This window comes from Dermacentor silvarum, chromosome 1 (genome assembly GCF_013339745.2).
Source record: "Dermacentor silvarum isolate Dsil-2018 chromosome 1, BIME_Dsil_1.4, whole genome shotgun sequence".
Taxonomy (NCBI): Eukaryota; Metazoa; Arthropoda; class Arachnida; order Ixodida; family Ixodidae; genus Dermacentor; species Dermacentor silvarum.
In genome coordinates this window covers 247,118,647-247,139,917 of record NC_051154.1, presented here as the reverse complement: position 1 = coordinate 247,139,917, position 21,271 = coordinate 247,118,647, and the positions used below count along the sequence as shown (strand labels likewise).

Sequence of the window (21,271 nt, the reverse complement as noted above, 5' to 3'; positions counted from 1 at the left end):
GCGGCTCGGCGGCGGAGTGCCTACCATGCGAAACTAAATTCCGACGGTGTAGGTCTATAGAGGCAAGCTCTGTGTGCCGGGCTAGGGAAACTGGACAGATGCCCACTGTAAAAACAAAAGATGTTAGGAGAGGGGCGACAGCGCAGGCATCTGCGCTGAAGGCAGCCAGCGGGATAGCTCGCTTTCTGTAGTCTACGGGCCTGTGAGATAGTCTGTGAGAGTGATGCGTGTCGCCTCAGACATTAAAGTGGAGCTTTCTGTGCATGCGCAATCACGCAATACACCATCACATAAAACATGTCCATGTAATGTCGGCTTATAGGCATCTCTGAGGCACACAGACGTCTCAATGGAATAGCGAGTGGTATTCAGGGTGTTCGAGGTGTTAACGCATGATATTCAATATTTTTTTAATATTTGGTCAGTACTCATTATTGGGCCGCTGGGTCTCTGCCTATAGTGTTGGCCGATCCCCCAGAATGAGCATGTTCTACTGTGAAACAACGGGCATAGAAACATTAAAAATATTTAAATATTTGTCATACTTCTCTCTGCATCGCAATTCTACCCTCGACAAGCGTCATACCTTACCTTCGTCCTCCTAACACAGCGTTAAATGTAGAGGCGACGAGGACGCTACTGCTGCTACTTCGCTAACTACAAGCTTCGCGTCATTTATAATGCTACATTGCGTGTTGCATCTGCATGGTTTTTTGCTCTGGTTTACGTACCCCCAATAGTTCTTTCCTTCTCTTCTTGGATGCCTTTTCTTCCTTGCTCGCACGTGGGGTCACAGACCGGAACCCTTTCTGGTTAACTCGGACTTTTTTTTTACTTCCTAGGTTAATCGTGTGCTTCACACGAAATTAGCAAATCCAATAGCACTCACTGGAATGCTACTACTCATGCAACAAACAAAAACGCATCACCGTGAAACTGTGGAGGAATTGAGTAGGTAGCTTTCTTCAGAGATTACGACTAAGAAGTGCCTCCGGCAGAATCGAAAGCGGAGAAATCTCATGGCTGGTAAGGTGCTGGCAACGTTTTGAAGCGAAGATCAATAGCATCGTGCCCAAACGATGGCCTCAGAGATAGGACGGCGTGCAGGACTGATGAAAAAAAAGTAGCTTTCAAAATATACTGGGAGATTGAAAAAAAAAAACGTGGAGCTTTCCGGGGAGTCGCAGGACGAAGATAGGAGGCGGCATTGAGGTTGAAGGTAGGTGCTCAGAGAGGAAACGGGCAAGCTCACATGTACAACTACAAATCTATGACGGAAACTTCATCACAGTAGGAAAGATTAACAGATCAGATCAGATCGGCTGAACTTTCGAAGTTCATCAATAAGCGATGAGCAAGTGACAGTCAGTACGCTAATATTGGAAGGACTCACGAAGGACTAAAGAGCAGAGAGTGCATGATGTCAATGAAAAAGAGACTATAAAGGCATTCGCAGGAACAAAAGCTTTTCGCCTCATTCGTGTTTGTCACGTTAAAATAAAGAAGCAGCATTATGCTTCACTTTTTTTTTTTTTTGCACATACTGGATAGACCGAGGTAAAGAGGTTGCGGAGGTCCGTAGGGCCATCACATTATACAATCTCGCACCAGGTTTTGTTTCATAGTGAATAACAGTGTGAAATGACGAGAACGAGAAGGCGACAAACACATGCGCTCAGTGTCGCCTTCTCGTCCTCGTCATTCCGCGCTGTTATTCATGCACTATGAATCAGAACCAACACACCAACAAGCCTTAACTAGGTTTTGCTCTTTCCCACAATCAATTACAACTAAATTTGTACAGGCGGCAAAAGCGCCGATTTTGAAGAGATCCGTGCAACACTCTCCAAGTAGACTGTGAAATGCGCCGGCGATTGAAGGGCATCTCCTAGCGAATCTCTTGCAACAGACAGTTTTTGAATGAGCCTCGTGAGGTTTCAGTTATCGGCAATCAAACGGCTGCCCGGCCACGAAAGGGGAGGGGGGGGGGGGGTCATCGTCACCTTCCTCTTCTTTTCGTCGTTTGTACTGCACGCGAAGTTAACTCGTATGGCGATGGCTGTGTTGCTCCATTCGTCATCACACTGATCTTTAGTGTAGGTCTGACCTCTAATATCAGTCCTACACGCCATGCGATCTCCGAGGCCATCGTATGGGGTCGATGTTATTGATCTCCGCTTTAAAATATTGCCACCGCCTTACAGCCATAAAGTTTCTCTGTTTTCGATACTGCCGTAGGCACTCCTTAGTCGTGACCTCTAAAGAAAACCGGTCAACAGCCGTAGTGTGCAAGGGTGCGTAACAATAAAGAAAAGTGCAGCTTATTTCGAGCACTTGAATAAAAGGACAGATGGTGCTTCTTTTTTTTTCTAGTTTTTTTGCTAATTACAGGTTCATTTCTGCGTGTAGGTGTATAATATTTGGCTCAGGTATCGATATTGTGAGGGGCATCAAATAGATGAATCAAATAGTCACGGTGATAGTCATCTTCTTCGTTAGTCCAAGGAGGTGGCTCGTAACAATATAAACACTCTTTAGCGAGAAGGATGCTTTACTTAGAGTCAAAAACCTCCACAAAAAAGTCCCGAGCATACCAGCAGTATTGGTGTTTCTTTAACGCATAACACACTGAATTCGACATCACTGTGTAGCTTTGAGGTTGCTTATATTATAATAATGAGACGCATTATTTGATGCGCACGCTTATTTATTGTGCCTTGACCTTCCACAAAGCGGCGGTGGTGCCTTCTAGTGAAGGTTTAAAAGTTAACATTGTCGGAGGTCGTTGGGAGAAAGAGAGAAGTGTTATAAGAGAAAGGCTGTCAGATTTCCTTAGTATACTAGCAATGTGACGGTGTAGGTTTTCTTCTATGTCTTTCTGGTCAAAACAAATAATAACGACTTAATGCTGAAAGAGACAAGTATCTTCTTTGCCTGTATAAACTGTCTGTCAGTTTTTTTTCTTCGTAAGTTGCCGAATTATGGCATCAATTGTGTAATGTGCACAGAAATGCCAATCTCTTGTTTTATTTTTTTAATCACTAATATGGGTGCTGGTACACTTGCGCTGCGCTGCCATTTTCCGTGTTGATTGCCATGCCTCAAAACACTTTCACGCCATCTTAGTCGCTTTTTTTTTGTTTGTTCTGAGGTCCATATCCCTGTACTGTAACGGGAAGGAATGGACTTGAAACCTGTTATTCAGGCTGAACCCGACTGGCGTCACTACACGACGGAAGGGGAGAAAGGAGACTGAAGGCTTAGTAAACCGACATACAGAATCTACTCACATCAAGCACAAATACACGCGCAGGGGGAGTCCTTTGTCCGGCAGTGGACCTAAAATAGGCTGGTGACGATAACTATGATTGTCGGAATATACGCAATGTAGGGCGCGCAAACGAGCTGTAGGTGTGATTATAACGCTTCTTTTAATATAAACATCTAAGGAAACACATTTCTCTCCTGACAATACTAAAAGGTCATGCCTCTAGGGCAAGCCATTATAGCGGCCACGTAGCATTACCCAGGTAGGCAAGAAGACAGGCAGGCAGGCAAGCATACGAAAAGCGTCGGATGAACAGCTTGCTTCTCTCGCAGTAAAAATTCTGCAGCACCACGTAATCTCTCTCCTGGTGCTAACGTACCAGCTTCCACCCAGAAGGAACCCCGCGAGGTTTGTGTTCTCCGCAAGTAATGCCCCCATCGAAATGCGGCCTCCGCGGCCGGGATTTGATCCCGCAAAATCCTGCTCAGCAGCGTTACGCCAGAGCCACTAAGCAAATGCGGTGGGCAGGTAACGCTATCCGTGCATGGGAGCTTTGAAACCGGAGCTTTTATTTGAAGCCAGCGCCATGCCGTGGCTGCAGACGTATCCTGATTGGCCTTTTGGTTCGGAGCAGGATGTCGGCATCGAACAGCAGGTCGTCCCGGTGGTTGCAGCTCGACACACTGAAGTTCGTGAGCACCTTCGCCAACAGTACTTTCAGCTCCAACATGGCGAACTTCTGGCCTACGAATTCATTGAAAAATAAAACACTTAGCACAGCACCTACACCTTTGTACGGAACACCTTTGGCTTTGGATCATCGTCACAAAAATGAAAACAAAGAGCAAAAATAACAGGCTCAGTAAACAGTTCTGCCAAGACAGGATAACGCGAGACCGAACTCTTGAGTGCAGGACTCTTGCCTTCGCATCACATTACCTGAACACGTTGGTGACCTTACACACCACGTACTATATCACGTACTACAAACAATAACTGAATCGTTATGGCACTGCGCACTTTATGGGGTGTTATACACAGGCTATAAGCGTACTTTTGCCCGGTGTTGAATAGACCCGCGTACTACGATTGCGTGCCGCCGTTAAAACTTCCCTGGAGTATTTTTCAATAAAACCTTTCATATCAGCTACCCCCTTTCTAGACAATATTGACTGACTTATTGGGTGTAATGTTCTAAAGCAATACAGTGGTTATGAGACGCTGTAGTAAAGGGAGGGGGGCTTCGGAATAATATTGACACACTGGGCTTATTGAACGTGCGCCGAATGATCGGCACAATAGCGCTTTCGCATTCCGCCCTCATCGGAATGCCGCGGCCACAGCCAGGAACCGAGCCCGTGACCTCGTGCGGAGCCGCACATCACAACTACGGAGCACAGCACAGTCTTTGTACAACACAGTCATGCACGAGTTTTAATGAGAAGCATTCTTTGCCTAATTGTAGGCACTTCGCGGTAGGCAGGTCCTTGTCTCGCCTCGTTTTATAGCAACGAAAATAATGTGCGCCCGATGGTGGAATGGAACCTTTGCCACCGATTACAGGAGCTCGCCGCTGTATTAGGCCATAATCGCACGCATGCTTCCCCCGTTCCAAAGCCAGCCAGCCAGACATTTTAAACAATTGGCGCGTGCGTACCGTGCTCCTTCCGCGTATTTCCTCGTGACACTTAGCCCTTAGGGGCACAAAGCGACGGCACGTACGCGCTCTCCACTATCCATTAGGCAAGACGGGCAGGAATGAAACGCGTCACTGTCCGTCACTTATAACACCCAGCCGTATGACTGACAGTTGCCTATGTAACGGCGCATTCGTTCAACTTACATTGGAGGGCACTAAAAGCGCGGCGCGTTAGCGAGGCAGTCCCGTGGTATTTTTAGAATTTCGCGCACTTTAAAGAAAGGCTGGAAAAACATTATACAGGGCATTTATCTTAGCACAGGTGAAATAATCCGATGTTTCTGAACAAGCGTTACAACTTTTGCATTGAAGATTTTTCGCTAGAGTTAATAATTAAAAAGTTAATTAGGTAATTTTTGTTAACTACCCAGCTTGGCGGATTGTAAAAAAAATATCATGACGTGGTCCACACGGTTCAGAACAATACTGCGCCAATAGGACACGCGTAGCACCTATGTTTCTATTTTTAATGGTTGGCTCAAGTTAGCTGAAACACCCTGTATGTGCGAGGTTCGCCGTTGCCTATATACGACCGACGTGTCGGTTTCTGGGTCGCACATAATATCGCAAAAAGGATCTAAAAGTACCACTCCTGGTACATTGAGCTTGTATGAGGAAGTCGGCGGTTACCGGTGGAAAATTGGAAAGGCGTCATGTCGGCGTTGCACGGTGGTCATGCTTATATTTTCGTCAATATGTCTGCCTCGAAAATCCGCTTATCTCGAATTTTTTCCAGTTTTTACTACTTTGAGTTAACGAGGTATATATATATATATATATATATATATATATATATATATATATATTGTGAGACAACGTTTATGCAGTCACTCTCATTTATTCTCTCCAGCGAGAGCCCACCACCAGGCCCCAAAACGGTGATGATGAGAATGTACAGAAGAGAATATGAAGCGTATGAATAATGCTCACACTAATTTCCCCGCGCGCGCAAGCAGCCAGCCAGGCCGCGATTTAGCCAGGTGGGAGGCGCCTAAGGAATCGTTTGAGACGCGCAACGTGAACGATCTCCGAACCATAATGACGATGGTCGGAAGAAACTTCGATGGGAGTAACGCGATAGTTCACTGGGGATGTGTGTTCATTAATAATGTACGGACCAAGGAAACGCCATTCAAATTTCTTACACAAACCGGGTGTACGAATGGGCGTCTTCATCTCCAGCACTTCATCTCCAGCACGAAAGGAGACGTCTCGACGAGAGATGTCGTAACGTTGCTTGCGGTCTAGTTGACTGACTTCTGTGTTGAAGCGAGCACGCTCACGACATTCGTCAAGTCGTGAGACGAACTGTTCTGGTATACCGGCTGAGGTGTTAGTTGGGGCAGTTAAAAAAGCGGCGTCGATGGTGAATGTCGGCGAACGGCCGTAAACCGGCCGTATAGGTAGAAAGGTGAGTACCGTGTAGTTCGTTGGATAGCAGTGTTGTGAGCAAACGTCACAAACGGTAAAAGTTTGTCCCAGTTGTCGTGGCTTGGCCCGATATACATTGATATCATATCTGTTAGCGTGCGATGAAATCGCTTTGTTAAGCCATTGTCTTGTGAACTGTGCCACAAGCTCTGAGTACTTCTTCGATCCGTTGGGACATGAAAATCTTGCCGCGATCACTCAACCGTACATGAGCTGCCCCATGACGCAACACAATGGCATCCAGAAAGAAGCCGGCAATGTCTGAGGCCGAACTAGAGCGTAGAGGTGCGGTCCCTGCGTACCATGTGAGGTGGTCGACAGCTATCACGATCCATCGATGACCTGCTGACGTTATGGGCAGAGGTCCGACCAGGTCGATTCCAACGATGGCAAAAGGTGTCTCGGGACATGGGATGGGCTGTAAAAGGTCAGCAGCAGGCAAAGTCGGTCGTTTCCGCCATTGACACTGGACGCAAGAAGCGACGTACTTGGCCACGAAGGTAGACATGCCCGCTCGAAAGAAACGGCTCCTAATGCGGTGGTATGTTTTGTGGAAACCCAAGTGGCCAGCAGATGGGTCGTCGTGAAAGGCTTCAAGGATTTGTGTGCGCATTGAACGTGGAAGAACAGGTACCCAGCGGTGGCCGTCGGTGTTGTAAATGTAGCGGTGCAGCACATCGTTGTCGAGCTTAAATAGTCGCAGTTGTCGACGTAATCAGGCATTTAGTGCAGAAATAGTACCGCACAGGCGTTGGATGATGCTGCTGCAGTATGGATCACAACGTTGACACGAGGTGAACTGAGTTCCGCGATTAGAAGATGACGTGTCAGTAACCGCTAGAGGTAATAACGTAAGTGGAGACTTAGTATCATTATCAAGTGGCGAGCAATGGAGAGATGTGCTAGAAGTTAATAGTGGCAGGGGGCAGTGAGACAGAACGTCGGCATCTTGAAGCTTTTTCCCAGACTTGTAGACAACGTCAAAATCGTACTCTTGTAATCGGACCACCCAGTGACCAAGGCGTCCAGACAAATTTTTCATTGACGACGACCAGCATAAGGCATGGTGGTCGGTTATGACTGTGAAGTGGCGTCCATAAAGATATGGTCGAAACTTTTGTATGGCCCAAACTACTGCGAGGCATTCCTGCTCTGTTATCGAGTAGTTCTTTTCGGCAGCCGTTAATGCGCTACTGGCATAAGCAACGACTCTTTCTCGTGTAGTGGTATCACGCTGTAGAAGGACAGCACCGATCCCATGGCCACTAGCGTCGTTGTGCAAACAAGTTGGTGCGTTCTCATCGAAGTGACGGAGGACAGGGTCGGTTGTTAGGGCTTGCTTAAGGGCTTGGAAAGAAAGCTCGCAGTCGTCTGTCCAAGTGAGAGCAGTGCCCGACGTCAGCAACTTGTGCAGCGGTGACGCCTTGGCAGCAAAATGACTGATGAAGCGACGGAAGTAGGATGCCAGGCCCAAGAAGCTTCTTAATTCTTTTTGATTTTCGGGGCGAGGGAAGCGAAGCACGGCAGCAACCTTGTCGGGCTCTGGTGGAACGCCATCTTTACTGATAAGGTGCCCCAACACTTCGATGTTCTTCCGGGCAAAATGTCATTTTTTGTGTTGAGTTGGAATCCAGCGTTGGAAATGCATGTGAAAACTTCGTCCAAACGCTCAAGGTGCTGACGAAACGTTGTAGAAAACATAACGATGTCATCTAAATAACACAGACAGGTCTTCCGCTTAAGGCCGCATAAAAGTGTATCGATCATGCTATCGATATTGATCCTGCACCGTACCTGCTACCCACGTTCTTTAGGTTATGCGCAATCTTGTGCGCATATATTATTGACACAATTTTGTGCCTGCTGTCCTTCTCTCTCTTTTTTAATATGATCCTTCTGAAAGTCATTGCGCACAAATCGAAGCAACTTACAGGGTGGTCTACACAGCCCATGTGTTTGTATCAGGCAATATTTAGCCTGATAACTTGTTGGCTGAAACTTTCATTTAGTTTTTTTTTTTCGGGCACGACTTAGCTAAGGCACGCTGACACGAAACAGCTATGCCACTTTTTACGACCTTTGAGTGTGCCGAATTGTAGCTATTCAAAGGCATTTCCGATCGCGGGCTGTATGACCAGCAAACTTGCGTTGGTTCACCCATACGGTATGATGATTAGTCACCAACTCGCCCACCTTTCAACATTCCAGAGAGTAATCAGACTTTGCAATTCGGTTGCTCCGAAATGTTTCGTTCGTTTGGAATACTCATAAATACCGAATAGTTTCTTCTCGAGTACGATTACTTAGTGTGTAACATTCGATTCATAATCGAAACTTCGGATTTTCACCCTGCCCTACTTTGAAGCTATTCCCACAGCTACTAAAGTGCTGCACAAATTCGTGCAGCTGTACTGGCAGCGTCTGCTTTAAAATGGGCCGCTAGGTGCCTAGTATGTTGCTCACAGCCTGTTGCTCACAAAAATGCTAGAATGAAATAAATGTATAGCAAACCTGAATAAATCCAGCAGGTGAGGTGACTATTTGTCAGCGCCCCATTTCAAAGGGGATGCCAATAAATCATCATCATCATATTCAACCCTCTTTCTTACTACACAGCGGAAACCTCGTGGACACACTTCAAGCAATCGCGTCAAAACCGGTGTCCAAAGCTGCGACATGGCCTCCATGCCTACTTGTTTGTGCATCGCGCTGTGCTCACGAGATGTCCCGGCGATGCCACACAGATGCTCATGCGTGCACGGTATGAGCTATTTATTATTTATTATCTGGGTGTGGTATTCATTTCGCTGTTGACGTCAAAGCGATGACATGCACATGAGGAAGCCGATCATAAAAATGCTCAAGCCGCAACTCGATGTCGCCGAGTCGCCGTGATTTTATTGATCGTTTTCAAAAAAGTAAACGATCGGGAAGGTGGTGCTGCGAGCAGCCGTCCCGATCAGATGCACGTTCGCATCGCTCCGACGTTTTGGAAGCTTCGGGCCCGGAAGTTCGATTTTGGGCTAGGCTCCCAAAGATGGATGGGCCGCCACCTGCATGTTTCTCGGCCCCCAGGAGGACAACGTTGCAAACGTTTCCACGTCGACGACTGGCCCAGAAAAACTAGCTGGAATCATCGGACACGCCCGCTGCCGGTGCCAACATGGCTTCCGAACAGCTGCAGCAAGACGTACGCTGGGGCAGCATTGCTTCAGAGCGGCGGCACAGATAACGTGACAGAATCTTCCGAAGTGCTTGACGCTGATGCGAGCATGATATATGGGGATGACGAATCCAGTCAAGTGGTTGCGGCGATACCTGTTTCCAATCTCTTTTCTGTTCTTGCCACGGAAAACGTGCCTGGAAAGAGCCATTCTCAGGTAGGATCTTGCAATTTCCTATCTGCGAAATTTGCCAAGAAATCAAGGAAATCGTTCGGCGCTCCCCAGATGGCTAAACACAACGAACGCCTCGTGAGCAAACAGCACGGCGGAAAACTTAGCAGCTCCAACGCAGCTAAAAGCACCCGCAACGCGAATGCACTTTTTCGAATGCAGGGTTGCGCGTCAGCTTCCACGGCCACATTGTCAGACTATGTCACTTAGCTGATAATGAGCATACTGTAGAGGATGATTGGCAATATGTTCGGCGAGAGAACAAAACTACGTCCGGCGATGCAATCAGTGTAAAACACACTGTGATAATTAAGCTCACTCCGCATGGAATACTAAGCACCTTGCCAGCACACTGGCTGCACTGAGCCATTGCCGATCAGCGACAGATAATTCATTTTCACTCTGGCTTTCAAGTACGCCCTCTTCAACGAAGCAATCAGTTTGCGGTTGACGTTTCGCACACTCATGCTGGGGACCGTCTTCTCGGATTTCAGTGTCTCATAATTTCAGGAAGGGAAACACCCATACAGGCTTGTGAAACAATTCGCCCGGGCCAGATCCGCTGCACCATCCATCGTGCCAGCGGGCGTACAAGGGAACAGCTTAAGCCAAACCCAAGTCGTACTCGTGCAGGATAGTGAATGCCAGGCTCATGGGTAAGAACGGAGCAGCTACTATCACGTTTGAGAGCTCTAAAATGCCACGCAAAATCCACGTATACAGCACTCTCCTACCGGTAATACCTTACCACACTAACGCTGCCATACGTGAGACCTGTCACAAAATCGGGCGCCACAAAAATTGGTGCTTGGTAATCGACCAACATCGATGCTCGCTCTGCGGTCATCCTGCACATGGCAACCTCGAGATCTGCCCGGCAGTACCCCTATGCCGCAACTGTGGAGATCAACATGTAGCCACAGACCCGAAGTGCCCTGCTCGGCAACTCGCTACTAAAACCGTGACGAACGGCATTCTGTGCCGTATCCGACTGTCACGATGAAAGGAGTGTCAGCAACAAGCCGAGCTTCGTCGAGGCAACCAAACGTTTACACCGACTACACGAAAGAGCCCTGCCAGTACACAGCCGTTATCCTCGGAGCAATATGTGTTTCCTCCCAAGGGCTTTCCTCCGATACAAAACCAGCCACTGTCCAAGACAACAGATAGTAGGCGTAAACCTAAGGGGCAAGACCTTCGCAAAGGATCCACCGAACCTGAGAGCTTTTGTCTAAGGAATGGCACTCCTTCATCTCCACAAACAACACCCTTTGAAGAACAGGTGACGGTACCCAAATACAAGCGCGCACATAGGGCCTATGCTGAAGCCCTCTGCAATACACGACAAGCTGCAGAAATGCATCCTGATACTGTCATCTCTCGCACCGTACGCTTAGACAATGACCAGCTAAGTCAAATAGTCGGACTAGTTACTACCGAAGTTATCAAGCGCATGCTTCCACTCTTGGTAACGCCGCAGATTTCTCGAAGGCAAGAGATCGGATTTGGGCGCTCATGAGCCTCAATTCCGCGCACCTTCCAGTTTAACAATGAGGGTTATGGTGCGAAACATCATGACATTTTGCTTTGGATTCTACTGCTTGGTTCTTACAATCGAACTGCCGGGGAATCCAGCGCTAACAAGCAGAACTTCAGAGGAGACTGTCCATCACGCCCACGCTTCCGATAGCTATCTTAAATCAGGAGACTGGCTCTAATAGCCCTAATCTAGTAGAGTGCAAGCCTTACTGCACCCCTTCCGTTGAACACCAACGTCCTGGGCGAGGATTGCAAAGGGCCCCTTCAGTAGCCAATGGGCAAGCATGCGTTCTTGTCCTCTCACGTGCGGCTCACACAGAGCTTGATACTTTCGCGTGGTGCACGCACACGCAGGAGGTAGCGGGAGGGCGCCTAACCCTCAAGGGTGACCAACAAGCCTTGGTGTTTTCGGTTTATGCCAGGTCCTTCAGCACTATACGACATATCAAGTGGATATATCTTGGGTGACACATTACTTAAGAATGCATCCACAGGATTGCGTTATAGTTGGGGGCGCTTTCAACGCCACGCACACATGCTGGGGCTATCACCGGTCACATGCTCGGGGAAGAAACCTACGACAGCACATTGCCAAAGCCAAACTGACCATTGCCAACAAACTAACATTACCCACTCGCCTTGGCGAACATGGAGACCAACAAGATACTTCTGTGGACCTGACACTTGTTTCTCATCCCAAAGAACTCGTATGTACGCGGGCTCAAAATGTCGCGGGCAGCGACAATTACCCAGTGGTTGTGTCATAGACCCCTCGAGGGCGACAATCTCGGGAACTTCAACACCACCATCGCATATAGGAGCACGTCTCATGGGACGATTTCCGGCAAGCGTTCGGTGACGACCATGTTCTTCCCACATTAGACCAGATCATCAGTCAAATTGACAATGCTGAGAAAAAAGCTACACCAAAGCTTTCAGTTAAATTCGATGCCCCGAAGCCGGACTCCCATCTTTTGAGTCTGTGGAATTGTAGGTTTTGTGCTCTCAAGGCATATCGTCGATCTGGTCGCACAGCTCGTCGTAGGCGCGCGCTTTCTCGCATTACTCAGGAGGTTGAGCGGTATACCATGCAACTCGCTCTCCGAGAATGGCAGCTGCTGTGCTACTTGCTTAATGACACAGATAACTTATAGAAGGCCTGGCGCATATTTCGCGCTATCCTCGTACCCAAGCGACCAAATGCACCCCCCCCCCCCCCCAACGCATAGCTCTGAAACTGAACGTTTCCCTGGCTGAGCTAGCCGTACAAGCAGGGAAGGTCTTTTTTCCCCAACCTGAACATGTGGGTGCCTTGCCTGCGGACCGCCCATCAGACACATCACACGAATACGACCTCCCCTTCACACTGGACGAACTACAGGCAGCACTGTATGACTCCAACCACAATAGCGCCCCAGGACCGGATGGAGTACATCATTCAACGCTTCTGAGCCTTCCCGAATCGTATAAACTCGCCCTGTAAAAAGGGATGAATGAACACTGGACCAACGGTGATCTTCCCCCAGCTTGGAAGAAATCAGTGGTGATGCCGATTCCAAATTATGGCAAGCCAAGTCGGTCATTACAAGACCTGAGGCCGATTTCCTTAAAGCCTAACGTTTGTAAAGCGATGGAACGCATGGCTCTAAGTCGACTTGAATGGTACATAGACAAACACAATATCATCTCCCCTATGCCAGTAGGATTTGACCGAGGGCTCTGCGCGCAGGATATTCTCAGAAGGCTTCATAAGGACGTTCTCGCATACTCTAACAGCGCACAGCTCCGGGTAGTTGCTGGAGTCGACGTCAAAAAGGCATTTGATTCCGTGCCACACACTACTATACTTCACCGACTTCAGGCAGTAGGGATAGGTGGGATCCTGTGCCGTTCCGTGGAAGCCTTTCTTGCGGACAGAACATTCGCGGTGATGGTTGGGGATAAGCTGGGTGAACCGCGGCTGCGAGCCGAGGCCGAACGCAACCTTAGACAGTTTTAGTATAGCGTATAGCAGCAAACACAAAGAGAGCGTTAGCGTTAGCGTTGCGTGCTTCACACTGCGCGTGCGGTCTACGTAAACGGTGCTGGAGCTCTTACGTACGTACGCTATTTTCGGGATTTAGCGTTCAACGCTAACGCACACAAAGTACGAACGCTAACAAATAGCGTTGTCGAATATGGCGGCACCCATGGCTCCCGCTTCACCATGAATTCTCGTGATGGCTGCGCTCTCGCTATCGTTGAAATGAGCTTTCGATTCCTCTAAACTCACCTGTGATGCTAGTTATGAGCGCATAGCGCGTCCAATTTCTGAGATCGTTTGCGGCAGGAGTCCCTAAGCCTGACGAGACGCGTCCGCATAGAAACAACAAAATAGTTGCTGATGGATTTCCTTGGCTTGGATACGTTTGCCACGAGGCACCAGACGGCGCCCTGTCTTCGATCGTCTTCCTTACGTTTGCGTTCCCGTACGTTAAACTAAAAGTCTTGAAGGGAAGCACATCATTGTGTCCCGCAAAGCTTTAGCACATCATTGCGTCCCGCAAAGCTTTTACGTTTACACCGACTACACGAAAGAGCCCTGCCAGTACACAGCCGTTATCCTCGGAGCAATATGTGTTTCCTCCCAAGGACTTTCCTCCGATACAAAACCAGCCACTGTCCAAGACAACAGATAGTAGGCGTAAAGCTAAGGGGCAAGACCTTCGCAAACGATCCACCGAACCTGAGAGCTTTTGTCTAAGGAATGGCACTCCTTCATCTCCACAAACAACACCCTTTGAAGAACAGGTGACGGTACCCAAGTACAAGCGCGCACATAGGGCCTATTCTGAAGCCCTCTGCAATACACGACAAGCTGCAGAAATGCATCCTGATACTGTCATCTCTCGCACCGTACGCTTAGACAATGACCAGCTAAGTCAAATAGTCGGACTAGTTACTACCGAAGTTATCAAGCGCATGCTTCCACTCTTGGTAACGCCGCATATTTCTCGAAGACAAGAGATCGGATTTGGGCGCTCATGAGCCTCAATTCCGCGCACCTTCCAGTTTAACGATGAGGGTTACGGTGCGAAACATCATGACATTTTGCTTTGGATTCTACTGCTTGGTTCTTACAATCGAACTGCCGGGGAATCCTGCGCTAACAAGCAGAACTTCAGAGGAGACTGTCCATCGCGCCCACGCTTCCGATAGCTATCTTAATTCAGGAGACTGGCTCTAATAGCCCTAATCTAGTAGAGTGCAAGCCTTACTGCACCCCTTCCGTTGAGCACCAACGTCCTGGGCGAGGATTGCAAAGGGCTCCTTCAGTAGCCAATGGGCAAGCATGCGTTCTTGTCCTCTCACGTGCGGCTCACACAGAGCTTGATACTTTCGCGTGGTGCACGCACACGCAGGAGGTAGCGGGAGGGCGCCTAATCCTCAACGGTGACCAACAAGCCTTGGTGTTTTCGGTTTATGCCAGGTCCTTCAGCACTATACGACATATCAAGTGGATATATCTTTGGTGACACATTACTTAAGAATGCATCCACAGGATTGCGTTATAGTTGGGGGCGCTTTCAACGCCACGCACACATGCTGGGGCTATCACCGGTCACATGCTCGGGGAAGAAACCTATGACAGCACATTGCCAAAGCCAAACTGACCATTGCCAACAAACTAACATTACCCACTCGCCTTGGCGAACATGGAGACCAACAAGATACTTCTGTGGACCTGACACTTGTTTCTCATCCCAAAGAACTCGTATGTACGCGGGCTCAAAATGTCGCGGGCAGCGACAATTACCCAATGGTTGTGTCATAGACCCCTCGAGGGCGACAATCTCGGGAACTTCAACACCACCATCGCATATAGGAGCACGTCTCATGGGACGATTTCCGGCAAGCGTTCGGTGACGACCATGTTCTTCCCACATTAGACCAGATCATCAGTCAAATTGACAATGCTGAGAAAAAAGCTACACCAAAGCTTTCAGGTAAATTCGATGCCCCGAAGCCGGACTCCCATCTTTTGAGTCTGTGGAATTGTAGGTTTTGTGCTCTCAAGGCATATCGTCGATCTGGTCGCACAGCTCGTCGTAGGCGCGCGCTTTCTCGCATTACTCAGGAGGTTGAGCGGTATACCATGCAACTCGCTCTCTGAGAATGGCAGCTGCTGTGCTACTTGCTTAATGACACAGGTAACTTATAGAAGGCCTGGCGCATATTTCGCGCTATCCTCGTGCCCAAGCGACCAAATGCACCCCCCCCCCCCCCCCCAACGCATAGCTCTGAAACTGAACGTTTCCCCGGCTGAGCTAGCCGTACAAGCAGGGAAGGTCTTTTTTCCCCAACGTGAACATGTGGGTGCCATGCCTGCGGACCGCCCATCAGACACATCACACGAATACGACCTCCCCTTCACGCTGGACGAACTACAGGCAGCACTGTATGACTCCAACCACAATAGCGCCCCAGGACCGGATGGAGTACATCATTCAACGCTTCTGAGCCTTCCCGAATCGTATAAACTCGCCCTGTAGAAAGGGATGAATGAACACTGGACCAACGGTGATCTTCCCCCAGCTTGGAAGAAATCAGTGGTGATACCGATTTCAAATTATGGCAAGCCAAGTCGGTCATTACAAGACCTGAGGCCGATTTCCTTAAAGCCTAACGTTTGTAAAGCGATGGCTCTAAGTCGACTTGAATGGTACATAGACAAACACAATATCATCTCCCGTATGCCAGTAGAATATGACCGAGGGCTCTGCGCGCAGGATATTCTCAGAAGGCTTCATAAGGACGTTCTCGCATACTCTAACAGCGCACAGCTCCGGGTAGTTGCTGGAGTCGACGTCAAAAAGGCATTTGATTCCGTGCCACACACTACCATACTTCACCGACTTCAGGCAGTAGGGATAGGTGGGATCCTGTGCCGTTCCGTGGAAGCCTTTCTTGCGGACAGAACATTCGCGGTGATGGTTGGGGATAAGCTGGGTGAACCGCTGCTGCGAGCCGAGGCCGAACGCAACCTTAGACAGTTTTAGTATAGCGTATAGCAGCAAACACAAAGAGAGCGTTAGCGTTAGCGTTGCGTGCTTCACACTGCGCGTGCGGTCTACGTAAACGGTGCTGGAGCTCTTACGTACGTACGCTATTTTTGGGATTTAGCGTTCAACGCTAACGCACACAAAGTACGAACGCTAACAAATAGCGTTGTCGAATATGGCGGCACCCATGGCTCCCGCTTCACCATGAATTCTCGTGATGGCTGCGCTCTCGCTATCGTTGAAATGAGCTTTCGATTCCTCTAAACTCACCTGTGATGCTAGTTATGAGCGCATAGCGCGTCCAATTTCTGAGATCGTTCGCGGCAGGAGTCCCTAAGCCTGACGAGACGCGTCCGCATAGAAACAACAAAATGGTTGCTGATGGATTTCCTTGGCTTGGATACGTTTGTCACGAGGCACCAGACGGCGCCCTGTCTTCGATCGTCTTCCTTACGTTTGCGTTCCCGTACGTTAAACTAAATGTCTTGAAGGGAAGCACATCATTGCGTCCCGCAAAGCTTTAGCGTGCGGAACACGCTAACGCTAACGCAAGCATTTTACGCTATATACTAAAACGGTCTTTAATCTCCCTTCGTTTACTGGACTCAGTCGTTTGCATGAAACAAACAATCTGCATACTCGACATGTTAATTGACGAGGATGGAGGAGCCAAAAGCTGGCTTGGTTGCACAGTTTTCAGTTGCCATCAGGACTTACACCTTATGTACCGTCTCTCTGCGCGTGTGTGGGGAATTAAAGAAAGTGGGCTCCGTCAGATAGCCCTAGCTCGCGTCACATCAAAAATCCCATACGCATATCTTTACATGCGACTTAACGCGACCGAATTCCTTCAGCTTGAGCGCATGAATGCGCCTGGTTACTGGCCTACCACTGTACTGCCCTATTGCTGACCTACACGCATGTAGCAGAATCAATGACCTGCAGGATGTGACCGAGCAGCAGTGGACGCCCAGCGTGTCCGTCTCTCCCCAGCGGCGGCTGGCCGTCATATTCTGCGGACATTAGGCTACAATGTCTATAATCTAGAGCTGCTCTGATCACCTGCCCCATCAAGGGAACTTATCGATCTAGTAGATGGTATGCGACTACCAAAAACATGAGTTCCGCTAATCCACAAAGGCGTAAAGCTGCCGCAAAACGCCACGCGAAGATTTCATGCAAGCTATCCCAAGAAGGGGCCATTCAACTACACATAGACGCCGCTCAGTATCTAAATGGTGCCTGCATAGCTTGTCATGATTCCGAGTCAGATACAACTGCAGTCCAGCGGCTTCCCGAGGAACATACTGTCACTAATCTTGAACTCATAGCCATACGCCTTGCCATCACTCACATAGTAGAAAGACAGGATACCGCTCCTTGCACCTATTAAGTTTATACTGACTCGCAAGCAGCCTACACCGCCTGTCGCTTAGGGGGAGCAGACTATGCCATTCTCAAGACCATTCGTGCTAAAGTCCGTCGCCTGCGGGGGGAGGGCTACACCCCAATTGTCAAATTGATTCCTGCACTTGAAGGAATCACTAGAAACGAAAAGTCACACGAAGCCACGCGCACTGCAGCTCTTTCCGCACCTTTGTGTGGATACACTGTCGTTTCCACTTTCTGGGCCCCTGCCGCCTTTGCAAACTTGATGTCGCCCCCTATGGATAGGGCCTTGACATGGCACCGCGCACAGTACTACCGCCGGAACGTTCTCCAGCATTTTGCCAACCCTGAGAACCTACATCGCCGCCCACCCAGCACATTTCGAAGGATAGAGGTGGTTCTTCTTCGCCGAGCCCAGACCGGCCAGCTTCTGTCACCAGCAAGGCTACACCTCATAAACTCGCACTCATCATCATCATCATCATAATCAGCATCATCGTCAGCAGCAGCAGCAACAGCAGCAGGCTGCTGCTGCTGCTGCTGCTGCTGCTGCTGCTGCTGATCGCAGGGAGAGGCCTTCATCCTGCAGTGAACATAAATATAGGCGGTGGCGGTGGCGCCGCCGCCGCCGCCGCCGCCTATATTTATGTCCACTGCAGGATGAAGGCCTCTCCCTGCGATCTCCAATTACCCCTGTCTTGCGCTAGCTGATTCCAGCTTGCGCCTGCAAATCTCCTAACTTCATCACCCAACCTATAGCTTTCTGTCGTCCTCGACTGCGCTTCCCTTCTCTTGGTATCCATTCGGCAACTCTAATGGTCCACTGGTTATCCATCCTACGCATTACGTAGCCTGCGCAGCGCCATTTTTTTTTCTTAATGTCATTTAGAATATTGGCTATCCCCGTTTGCTCTCTGATCTACACCACTCTCTTCCTGTCTCTTAACGTTAGGCCTAAAATTTTTCGTTCCACCGCTCTTTGTGCGTCCCTTAACTTGTTGTCTAGCTTCTTTGTTAACCTCCAAGTTTCTGCCCGCCTGTGCTACCTCGATGACGTTATTGTCTCTTTTCACCAACTTTGCCACGCACCTCGAGCGTCTCGATCTGTACCGCCCCCCTCACGCAATACTCCTTCTGGAGCCTGTGAGGTATATGAAATAAATAAATAAATAAATAAATAAATAATAAATAAATAAATAAATAAATAATAAATAAATAAATAAATAATAAATAAATAAATAAATAAATAAATAATAAATAAATAAATAAATAAATAAATAAATAAATAAATAAATAAATTCTCCAGCCCCAACCTCGAAGAACAGTTATGGGCTGTCCAACGGGCCCGCGACGCGACGGAGAGGCTCGGCCTTTCTGTCCCGACGTGGGAGCGGCCTGCTGCGCGCTAGCACGCGCCATAAAGGACACTAATAAAGTTCTTCATCCATCCATCCATCCGCAAGGCTGGGCTTCAGCTTAGTTCATCAAAATGCCTCTTCGGCCGCCGGCAACTAACTGTGCTCGGATACATCGTCGATTCTTCCGGCGTCCATCCCGATCCAGAGAAAGTTCGCACCGTCAAGAATTTCCCCGCGCCGGCCTGGGTCAACGACGTTCGAAGCTTTGTGGGCCTCTGTTAATACTTCCGCACTGGTAGCACTTTTGTTTTCAGTGACAGTGGTAAGCTCCCAGTCAGGATTTGGCAATGCTTGCCATATGCATTCCAACCCAATTTTATTCTTATGTAAATTTCCTTCTCACGACTCGCGCTCATACCCCATCTCCAAGTTACCGGCATGCCCGGCCAGAGGTACGGACGAACGTCTTCTGTGGAGCTGCTCTGCCTTTGACACGATCCGAGAAATGAAATTTCACTCTCTGGGCAGGAACCGACCTGGCACCCTGCAGCATTTGCTCGACCCGCCATCCCACATCGGGCCCAAGGACTCACTCTAGCTTTGGCGTGCTTTTCTGGATTTTTGTCAGGCAAAAAAAAAAAAGGCCTGGCCGCCTCTTTACAGAGCCGACCTCGGGACCACTCCATCTCGAGGAAGAAAACACCGGTCCCCCTGCCTCACCCTCATATGGTACCTCTTTTCTGCCCCAAGGTTTTACTTATTAAATGCAGAATTGAAGACGTTAACAAAAGAAAAGGGATCTGGAAGAAGCCAAAGTATGATGATAGAAATGGTTGACCAGGTTATATTTCCTGCGCAAAAAGTGTTCTCAGCGAAAGGGTTTCGCATATGTAGGGATATCTTTTACGGCGAAGCTGTCAGTAGAAAAAAATGCGGCGAAATGCGTTGAACTAGAAAGCGTGCCATGGTAAGTGCCCGCGTGACCGACAATTATAAGGGCCCGAAATTCAGGGCTGGAGAACTAGAAGTCTGATCAGCATGAGACTTTGCAGGAATACGGAGGACCTTCAAGAGTCCTGTACTGACATTAATGTGACGTTGACATCTTAAAATCAACATGTTATGTACTGACGTGCAGTCGAAATGATCGACATTGGTTTAGACCTCTCTCAGGAACGCATGCAGATGCTCGACTTCGCCGAATGGCACGCGGTTATAGACTAGCCTCGTGAAACTCATTCCCGTTCACGAACACACGCTCACACACAGAAACCCCTAACTTGTAGCTCTGTCTTCCTTCTGGACTGCCTTGGTGTAAACATATTAAAAAAAGAACCTCTATATAGCATATCGTCTGTGGCTAGGTATGTCTAGAAATATCACATGGTCACATCGATTTCTTATTGGAATGACAGAAAGCCCCGCCAGTCACAACTACGGCTGTGATGAGGAAATTGTAAATGTTCTGTATTTGCCAACATTACAGTGTGGAGAGAGAGAGAGAGAGATAGAGAGAGACGAAAGAAAGACAGGGAGGTCAGCGAGAACAGAAAATCCAGTTTGTTACATTGTACGGGTCGGGTGAGGGACAAGTGGAATATAAGTAATAGACCGACACCATGTTTTTAAACAGCGGTAGACACCGTCGATATATTTTAGGTCTTATATAGCGACCTCGCATAGCTAGGCTCCGCTCACGTTCGCCGCCCCCGCTTGTACGCCAGAATGGCTTTTTTTTAATAGGGTTGGGGGTGGAGGGTTTTCACAATTTCAATATGAAGCGCATGGTAGCGGGGGCGCCGGATTAATTTTGACTACGTAAGCTTCTTTAACGTGCACCTAAGGAAACATTCTTGCATTTCGCCCCCATCGCAATACGGCCGAACGAGACGGTAGGCCCAGCTCGCAGACCGCCGCAGTGACGGCCGACAGCGCACGGGTGGCGGCTCGGCGGCGGAGTGCCTACCATGCGAAACTAAATTCCGACGGTGTAGGTCTATAGAGGCAAGCTCTGTGTGCCGGGCTAGGGAAACTGGACAGATGCCCACTGTAAAAACAAAAGATGTTAGGAGAGGGGCGACAGCGCAGGCATCTGCGCTGAAGGCAGCCAGCGGGATAGCTCGCTTTCTGTAGTCTACGGGCCTGTGAGA

The 21,271-nt window shown here is 48.8% G+C and overlaps 1 protein-coding gene across 1 annotated transcript in view; it reads right to left on the bottom strand.

Annotated features, from left to right (window-relative positions):
- Positions 1–3,807: 3,807 nt before the first annotated feature.
- Positions 3,808–21,271, bottom strand: part of LOC119437020 (cytochrome P450 4V2-like) — a 76,101-nt gene continuing 58,637 nt past the window's right edge. The window contains exon 11 of the mRNA XM_049660222.1: positions 3,808–4,012. Within this exon, the coding sequence (XP_049516179.1) occupies positions 3,837–4,012 (176 nt within the window). The 3' untranslated portion in view covers positions 3,808–3,836. The remainder of the gene's footprint in view (positions 4,013–21,271) is intronic.